This window comes from Semicossyphus pulcher, unplaced genomic scaffold (genome assembly GCF_022749685.1).
Source record: "Semicossyphus pulcher isolate SPU_LCO1_2020_fin unplaced genomic scaffold, fSemPul1.0.p SCAF_17, whole genome shotgun sequence".
In the NCBI taxonomy this organism is placed as follows: domain Eukaryota; kingdom Metazoa; phylum Chordata; class Actinopteri; order Labriformes; family Labridae; genus Semicossyphus; species Semicossyphus pulcher.
Genome location: NW_027211681.1, coordinates 13,642,555 through 13,651,971, shown reverse-complemented (window position 1 = coordinate 13,651,971; position 9,417 = coordinate 13,642,555). Strand labels below are relative to the sequence as shown.

Below are 9,417 nucleotides of genomic sequence, written 5' to 3'. Positions count from 1 at the left end.
ATATGGATGGCGCTGCTTACTGTATTCATTCACCTTTCCTCTGTTTACAACAAGGAAGAGCTATGAACTAGCAGTAACACATCTGGCTGCAGAAACGGTAAACCAAACTGGACATAAGCATCTTATTGTACATTATAAATATACATTATGTAGCTTATATAGGCATGTAGTCATTTTTATCCTCGGTTGTTTTTATGTGCTCGGATTTAGAGTGTAGTCAATTAAATTTACGTAGACAATTTACAAACTTGTAGTTGTCAAAATCTAGCGACAAAGTTGAATATGTTCAGACGAGGCCAGCAGCTGGCAGCGGGTAGCACAATACAATGTTGTTGCGAGGATATATATATATATATATATACAGCTGCTGCCCTCGTCTTAATATATCACGTGTCTCGCTTATCAACTTGTAGAGATAACAGGATCACCAGACTTTAAAGTGCGTGTTTCGTGTTTGTTGTGTTTAATTATAAATGTCTGCAGTCAGTCTTTGTGTTGATGTAACCATCTTTTTTTTTTTTTAGCATACTTGTCTGTATACTGCACTATTTTGAATTTTATACTGTACACTTATTGCACAGCCTGCACATCTGTACAGTTTTAATCACACATGTTGTACATATTTTGTTTTGTACGTATTGCTTTTTATATTTTTATTATTATTGCCATTTTTTAATCTTATTCGGTTCCTTATTTTTATTCAAGTTCTGTGTTAATTGCTCTGCCCCAAAATCACCAAAACAAATTCCTTGTATGTGTTAAACCTACTTGGCAATAAACCCTGATTCTGATAGCTAGCCAACTATTGATGAAGATCGTGTATGTATATATAGTGTATATATATTAATTCACATGTGTTTGTGTGTGTTTTTATCAGCCTCAGCCCCACCATGCTTCAGAGACAGCTCTGCACCATAGACCACCTGGTGAATTCAGGGTTTGGCCGGCCTTTTCCTCGCCACGGCCTTCAACTCCTGCTTTGGTTTGCCAAGGACTGTGTGACCTGTAAACTCATTAAATGTGTTGTCATCATGAAGGTAAGATCACACATTGATTTTTATGCCATGATTATGCTTGTAACACATGTTAATTTTCATTATTAATATCTAATTATCAAGCATGACATTAATGACAGCCTGAATTTCCCCCCGGGGATAAATAAAGTATTTCTGATAGTGATTCTGAAACGAGCCTACATTCAGCTTTGCCCTGTGGTGTCACAGCAGGACGACATTTCATGAGACAACATGTGTGATATCACTGCAGTAATATTGACCCATCTTATTAATGTGTCTAAGAAGTAAGTACAACTGACATCTGGAGTGACCAGAGCCTGTTTCCACAGCTGGCGTCAGATTGTCATCCAGAGAAAGGTTGTTATGGCTTCCACCTGTTCGGGAATATTGAGGAACTTCTGCCTGTTTTGGACCGGCCAAGCAAGCGCAAGAAACAGGTTTGTGACATATTGTGTGCATCTGTTTCTTTTACTTTCTTTTATTAAAGGGGCACTGCAACAGTTTCACACATGAACATGCATTTAGACCTCATTAGGAGTGATACAGAGCCCGTGAAAGCAGATGTATAGACCTCTCAGCCAAAGAACATGGCCCTGATGATGGTCGTCATTATCTTTGCTTGATCATAAGGTGTGTACTATTGAGCAACACAGATAGGTGTTCTTTGAGTTACCTAGCTCGACATTTATTAAACAATTCCACTCAGATATTACAGCTATAAAAATGGGTGTCGTCAACTTTCTTTGATATCAAGGTTTTGTTCTTCAGACTCTGTTTAAGGTGGCGTCTAACACGTCATTTGACTCTTCTTTTGCACAAAATGAAGCAGATATTTACCGATTTAGATTCAGACTCAGACAACTTTGTTGATCCCAAGAAGTGCAATTCATTTATAACTTAACCCCATCACAAGCTCACAAACAACATCCACAAATACACAACGTCCAAAATGTTACTTGCATGTCAAGCACCAAAACAGTGGACCAGACAGACAGAGGTCGGGGAAGGAGACGGCAATTAAATCATCTATACCGCTTATCCTGTTCAGGGTCGCGGGGGGAGGGGGGGCTGGAGCCTATCCCAGCTGTCATTGGGCGAGAGGTGGGATACGCCCTGGACTGATCGCCAGTCAATCACAGGGTTCAAAGACGTAACAGATAATTATATTTTCAGATCGTAATGAAAAACTCAACAGAGGCACATTCACGAGGACAGCTACATATTCGCATCCCGTTTTCAACAGCTGCTGTAACTACGACAACCGCCGACGCATTTGGCTGAAAGTCGGCAGTTAGCATAGTCACTAGTTAAACTGAAACAACGGTCGTGGATTTGCATGCACAACCCTCAGCAGAGATAGTAAGGATGCAAGATGACTCACCCCTCAGCAGCATAACCCCCGTATTATCGACAAATACATTTGTTGGCTACTACATTGTGTTTAGGACCAAATAAACCCTTCTTTAGTGTAGAAAGTGGACGTGCTAATTTGAACTGAAAAGGTTGTGGGCTGTATTGAGACTTTTGCATAAACAAGTATTTTACAAATAAAATAAAGGCAATAAAAAAAGAGAAATACCAGCGAAGGAGCCTGGGGGCAGGTGTTTTCTGCTTCTGTGGAGTGAATGTAATGAGTCCGTCACCTCATCGTCCACACTGTTAACTATGGAGCTTATTAGTTTTATTGTTAAAAAAACAGTGTTAAAGATAGGATATGACTGTTCACGTTTTCACTGTAGAGAGAGGAGTTGGTCCCAAACCTTTACGCTGGATTTTGTACCTTAAAAAAAGAAAGGCGCTCTCTCTCTCCCTCCCTCACTTTCCTCCCTCCCTCTCTCTCTCCAGGTTGCATACTATGAAGTTGGAAATCTGAACACTGAAACCTACCCAGCTTCTGAAGACCTCCCGACATATGTTACGCAAAATTATGGGTTTGATGGAGATTACAATACAGACCGCATCATCATCAGTTACCAGGCGAGGAGCAGGGTGGTGGAGACGGTGTACGTCACCCAGCATGACCGAGCTTCCACTGGGCGCTTCAGTCGCGAGGACACTTATGAAATCAGCCCCGAACTGATCCGAGCCCTGCAGAGCTCACAGATGGATCTCATCTCCTTTCTCACCCAGATGGGCTTCTATCAAGATATACCGGTGGTAAAATGGTGTGAGGAACAGGAGATTTACGACCAAGACGAGGAGATGTTCGACATTTTCGACTCCTACACTGGCTTTTCAGGAAGAACAGAGCAAAGTGATGCCTTTGGATTCTTCTCAGAAACATTTAACCAGAAATTATTTAACAACACGAAGCCATTCGGCTATGAAAAGAACGACAACAGACCTGTGGCTAACTACAGTGAAGTGCAACATGACTACAGGAGGCCGAAAGCAAGCAAGACACCACGAGCTGTGTGGCAAAGTTATTGGTCATCTGGAGTGGAGAGGCTTTTTAAAGGTAAAGGTGAGTCAGCGTTGGTCCTGTTTGTGTCTCAGATCTTTGCATTTCTACAGACTGGCTAGTCCCTATAGTTTTGGTCCTATTCGTCCAGGTTTTCACCTGCTCCAACTCCATAGTTTAAAGGACTGGTCTCCACTACCTGATCCATAAGACCTGGGACCGTGTGGGTACGCGTGTGGGTTAACGTTTTTGATGGTCAGTTTGGTCTGCGTGGGGTTCCATTCGGTCCCAGGTCTTTTCATCATTATGTGCTGAATCTGAGTGGATCTGAGAAGACCTGTGATCAGTGCAGATATGGATATAAACTAAACATAAAGCTCCTGTGAGGAGTTATGAAACAGACTGAAACTAATTCTAATTACTTTATGACCTACAAAAGCAAACCAGACAACTGGCGACAAGATTGGTTATTTATTAGGGCTGTCAATCGATAGAAATATTTAATTGTGATTAATTGCAAATGAATAGCACACTTTTTACCTGTTGTTAACGTACCTTAAAGAGATAATTTTCAAGTTTTTAATCCTCTTATCAACATGGGAATGGACAAATATGCTTCCTTTATGCAAATGTATGTTTATTATTATTGCATCATTCCAAAACAATGATAAATACTGTCCAGGATATTCTACAGAATAACCTCAAAGGTACACATGGCACATGGCACACTGAAGCCCAACAAGCAACAACAGATGGCATATTGACCTGAATGTAACATTCCTAAGTAATAAGTCATTGAGTCTGCAGCTGGAGATAAAAATGACATCATTTTAGTCAAAGTTTAACCACTTAAAGACATTTTTCACAACCTGGGGCTCTCTGCATCAGCTGTGTGCTCTGCCAGCAGGTGGTATTTAAGACTCGACGTACTCCGGTGGTAACTTGAGAGAACCATCTAGCAGGGCTTTGAGCTGAACTTGCCATTAAAAGACCCGTTTCTTTATCCATTTCTGCTCACGGAGGTTTGTTTCTGTTTGCTATCCACAAAATTACTGCTGCACCAATTCCTGATTTCCCAAACAACAGGGCAGGTGGAGGGTCAGAATAATAGAATGCACGTCAAAATAAATGCTGGCGTTAAAGGAAATGTGCGTTAACTCGTTATTATCGTGTTAACTTTGACAGCCCTAATATATATATAATTATTTTTTATGCCTGAAGCCGCTGGCGGGGGGTAGGTGTCAGACAAAGCAATTAACTGCACGCTGCCTTGTTTACATTTTCTAGGGCAAAAATTTAAAGTGACTATGACAGTTGTATGACTGTATATGATATGACTGTTAATATGTTAATATGACTGTTAAGAAAGCAGGATAAGATTTTGTGTTGAAAACCACCACTTAAGCATGTACAGGACAAAACCAGCAAAGAGATAAGAGGTACAGCTTTGTCCACAGGGGGCGCCAAAATCAACACAAACTGAAGCTTCCTCACAAGAGCTTTAAAACTTGTGGCATTTCTTCTGTTTGAGCCGCCTTCGTTCAGATTCCGGACAAAGACGACAAAAAAGTTTAAATTGTTAGCGTAGCCCGTTACGTGTGACAGGCTGTTACGGATCCCAGAGCCAGGTGAACTTAGGTTTAACAGCAGCTTACATCACAGCAGCAGCAAAATAAGAGACAAAAGAATAAAATAAAAATAGACATCAGGAACGTTATATTCAGTAAGACGGCTTAGAAGAGTTTTAAAGAGTAAAACAGTAATTTTAGTAGCACATTTTGTTTACAGGGATTGATGGGTGCTGGCTGGTTAAGAAAACCTAAAGATGCAAAAAGGATGTTTTTCAGAGCTCGAGTAAGAAAACAAGTTCATGTTGAAACAACAGAATACTGATGTTGTTACTCAGTGTTTGGTGGAATAACCTGGTTTTAATCACAGCTCTGCATGCATCTCTCCACCAGTCCGTCACAGCGCTGTTGGGTGACGTTAGGCCGGCTTTGTTCGATGGCTTGTGACCATCCATCGTCCTCGAGATCACATTCAGGAGGTTTCCACTGGGGGTCAGATCTGGATTGGGCTGGCCATGACATGAAGAGAGAGAGCTCGGGGAAAAAATTAAGAGACCACTCCAGATGTTCCTTAAATCAGCATCTTTGTCCCCAAGTGTTCTGTTATTTTAGACATTTAAAGACCTCTAAGTCTCAGCGCAGTCTGCAGCACACGCAGCAAGTGACAATAACATGGCACGCAGCAGGGGGCCGAGGGCGGGAGTTGAGCCCAGGGCCGCCGCATTGAGGACTGTAGCCTCTGCATATGGTTGCCTATTTAACTGCTTAGCCAAACCAGCACCCCAATAACTTTCGTAAATATTCTTCAACTAACTTTTCTTTCGGAAAGCAGAGTTTCTTTGCAATGTCATATTGTCCAAAATGAATACAAAAAAGGTATATTTTAAATAAAAGGTAAAAAATAAAGTTGTAAATAGGCAGCAATTTCTCTAATCTGTGACTTTCCCCTCATTAATCATGACTGTTTTGGCCCTATACAAGTCCCATAATAATCAGTTCAAGGCCCTCCAAAAAAGACTGACAGGGAAGTCTGCTGATTCTTCAGTGACAGGGCGTTAAGTCTGTAAAGGACATGTTTTCTAAGCTATGAGTACTACAAAAATGTTTGCAGGGAGGAACTGAAGAGATAAATAAATGTCCCAGGAGCCAAACACAATAGAAATTTGTGCAGAACACCAGTAACCACTCGAGATAAGTGTGACACAGAGTGAGTGTTTTGTAGTACAGCATGAATGTATGTAATCAATGAAAGGCCAGATTCTAATGCTGCTTTATCCTTTGTGAATTTCCGCCTGCAGGTTTTGATGAAGAAGACAAGGAAAGGGAGAAACGTGGTGGCTTCAGCTTCGTCAAGGTGCTCCTCGGTGCTGGAGCGCTCCTGCTGGCAGTCAGATGTCTCGGCTGGCTGAGGAGCTGCTGGAAGGGCGATGAAAGTGATGTCATCAAGAGGATACCGATGATGCGTCCAAGTTATCGTCCCACACATGTAATGATGGATTACGTGTACTAGAATTCTGAATGGTAGACTTTTGTAACAGTGATTTGTTATGCACCTGGAATGAGTTGGTGTTTGGTAAGTCCTGCTTGGAAGTGCACTGTCAATTTAATATTCCATGTGGGACTTTTTTTAAAATCTATTTTCCACACTGGAAAAACATGTATTGTCTATACTGATGTAATGTAATGTTATCTTCATCTATTTGAGCAGGGACAGTGCACAAAGAACAATTCCCTAATATAAAACAAGGAAAGATGTATTGTCCTGGATTTGAGCAAATTGCTATTTTATTTTATTTCCCGTAGTCCCTGTGCAGGTCAGTAAAATAATGAAATCATAGGAAGACATTTAAAAAAGCCTAGACATTAAAAAAGTATAAAATACATTCCCCACCCCCCAAAGACACGCCAGATTACACAAAAAAATAACATTTAAAAGAGCACCCTGACCCATACCCACACAGAAATAGACAGCCGAGTGGGGGAGGAGCAGCATTATGAAGTGTCTTGATCTTATGAAGTGCTATTTCGCTCTGTGCCTTTGGAGGACACTATCCGCTTCTCTAATGGGCCCTAGAAAACCTCCACCAGACTACGTAAAACGCGTCATCTCGCACAATTTCACTCCAGCGTCTCTCGCTGGGCCGTTCCTTTGAGAGGTAGGGGCGCAATGCACTCTGGGTGTTGTAGGAATGTAGAATGGGCGAAACCACGAGCTGTTTGTGCAACTTTCTCCACAGCTATGGTGTCAATTTCAAATATTATTGCTTCTATTGATTACACAGAACACCAGCTTTGACTGACAGAGGCTTTTTCCAGGGGCGGATTGCTCCTTTAAGGCTGTTTTACCTGCCTGAGACCAACTAGTCGTACAGTATGAACTATGTGAGAGAATCTTTGCATTGATGCCTGAACTGTCAGGGAGTTTCTTATGTTTCTATGTTATTATATTTCTGTGATGATTATGTGCAGATCTTAAGCTTTGTGTTGAAACTAAAAACACCAAACCTGTCAAACGAGAGTAGAGGCAAAACAAATAAAGTAGTGCATATTAGCAGTAACAACAACTGAATGTGTGGGTGTTGATATCCTGAGCAGCATTTACTCAATTATTTAAAATCAATTACAATTGAAAATGTTCACCTCTTTGTCAAATGAAATAACCCAGAAAATCATTATTTGAATTCAATGAATTATTGTATTTTAGGTGTCATACAGTGTCAGATTTCTGACAAGATTTGAATATTTTTGGATAAAATTAAGAAAAGTTTGTCTTAAATCTTTGCACTGATAAAAAAAAAAATCAACCTCAAGAGTCGAGAGATGTTTCTGTGACCAGCAGGGGGCAGCATCGAGTAACAAATGACTTCCATCGTGTTTGTCCTCTTCTTTGAAGGGGGAGTATGGCGTAGAGTAAATATGGGACTAAAACAAAATTTTAGGAATAATGAGCGTGGTATATTTTTACATTTATTTGTTAATCAATATTTTTCAAGGATTTAAAAATGTATTTATTGCACCTTTAATATTTTATAATGACCATTAATTGATTTATTCCATTAGTTTTATACAATGTCATTTATTTTCATATATTTATTTTATTTGTTTTTCCTTTTGTCTTTTGCTTTTTTTCTTCCTTGAAGGGCCAGGCTGTCAATGAAGTGTTTTAAGGCGGGTCTTCATGCCCAACATGATGAGAAAAAATGAATAATGACATGATGTTATGGTTTAAAAATGATATTTATATAATTATTTATATGCAGTATCTAATACATAATAAATATAGTAATAAATATGTGCAGAAAGAAATGAACTAATGTGAAAATAAATATTAAATTCTTAGGATTTTTCTTTTATATTTAATTAGTTTTAGGTCTTTGTTATTTCTTTATTATTTGTTTATTTTGATATTTGACTTTTTTGAATGTTATTCTTTTTCTATTGCACATTTTTATTCTTGTTCTTTTACAGATTTATTCTTTTGAATGACTCTGCCTCATTCCCACATAATAGTTATTCATTTTAAACAGTAATCAATAATGTGAACCAGAAGTTCTCAAGTGTCTTTCTTGTATAAATACAGAGGGTTTACAGAATGGACTGGTTGTTTTGTATTAATGTATCTGAATAAAGTGTAATCATGGAGGACATTAAACACAGTCTCAACCTGGTGACCAAAGAGCTGTTTTATTTTATGGTTTATATATAAAGAAATTGTTTTAACTCATTCATTTTCAAATCTTTAAGCGTGAAAAAATAAAAATGCACATTTGTTTTTCCTACTTAAACTTTAATACTAAATTTCTACAAACTATTGTTATTTTTTGTCGAGGTTTATTTTTATTTTATGCATTATCACATATTGTATTATTTCACATTACATATGTATTTACTGTGTACATTATATTATATATAGCTCTATATATGTATGCATGTATAAACTCTGTGTTTTATCTACTGACTGCTCATACCTTACTAATACACTCTTATGTGGTGCTGGACTTTATGGATTCATTTTGCATAAATGCATTATGGTTCTGTGCCACAGTGTGAGGTATGAAAGATTACCTTTCTTTAATGTCTTATCTCTTCTTTTCCTGACCGCTCAGCCTGTCTGATGTGCTACAGTTACACGGGAATTTCCCCTCTGGAATCAATAAAGTCTTATCTTAACACCGTTAAATTATCTTAAACCCTTTGTAAAGACATTGCTGAGATACCACCTGACTTTTTTCATTCATCTCCTTCTCTTCTTTTCCTCGTTAAAAAATCCAACATGCTCTACTTATTTAAAAAAGTTTAAATCTTAGACACAGTAAAGTTTCAAAGAAAAATAAAATATTGATTTTAAAGACCTCGTTCAGTGAAAATCCAGTGTTTAACCTTGTAAACATCTCCATGTGGTGTTTCTCATGTGCTACAAGACATATCAGGA

General features: G+C 38.8%; 1 protein-coding gene across 2 annotated transcripts; it reads left to right on the top strand.

The window, feature by feature from the left end:
* The first annotated feature begins 26 nt into the window (after positions 1-26).
* LOC138595011 (uncharacterized) lies at positions 27-8,724 on the top strand. Of its 2 annotated transcripts, none has more exons than XM_069666331.1 (5): positions 27-97; positions 878-1,037; positions 1,346-1,453; positions 2,862-3,474; positions 6,284-8,724. In XM_069666331.1, exons 2-5 carry the CDS (start codon positions 891-893, stop codon positions 6,493-6,495), a joined length of 1,080 nt encoding a protein of 359 aa, XP_069522432.1. In that variant the 5' UTR covers positions 27-97; positions 878-890; the 3' UTR covers positions 6,496-8,724. The 2 variants fall into 2 exon arrangements, with proteins under 2 accessions (XP_069522432.1, XP_069522431.1); XM_069666330.1 differs by having other exon boundaries at positions 2,862-3,480.
* The last annotated feature ends 693 nt before the right edge of the window (positions 8,725-9,417 follow it).

Excerpts from the sequence above, each read along its gene's own strand:
- LOC138595011 (XM_069666330.1), top strand. The coding sequence starts at position 891 with ATGCTTCAGAGACAGCTCTGCACCATAGACCACCTGGTGAATTCAGGG. Across the intron at positions 1,038-1,345 it reads AATGTGTTGTCATCATGAAG|CTGGCGTCAGATTGTCATCC; the intron begins GTAAGATCACAC and ends CTGTTTCCACAG. Across the intron at positions 3,481-6,283 it reads GAGGCTTTTTAAAGGTAAAG|GTTTTGATGAAGAAGACAAG; the intron begins GTGAGTCAGCGT and ends TTCCGCCTGCAG.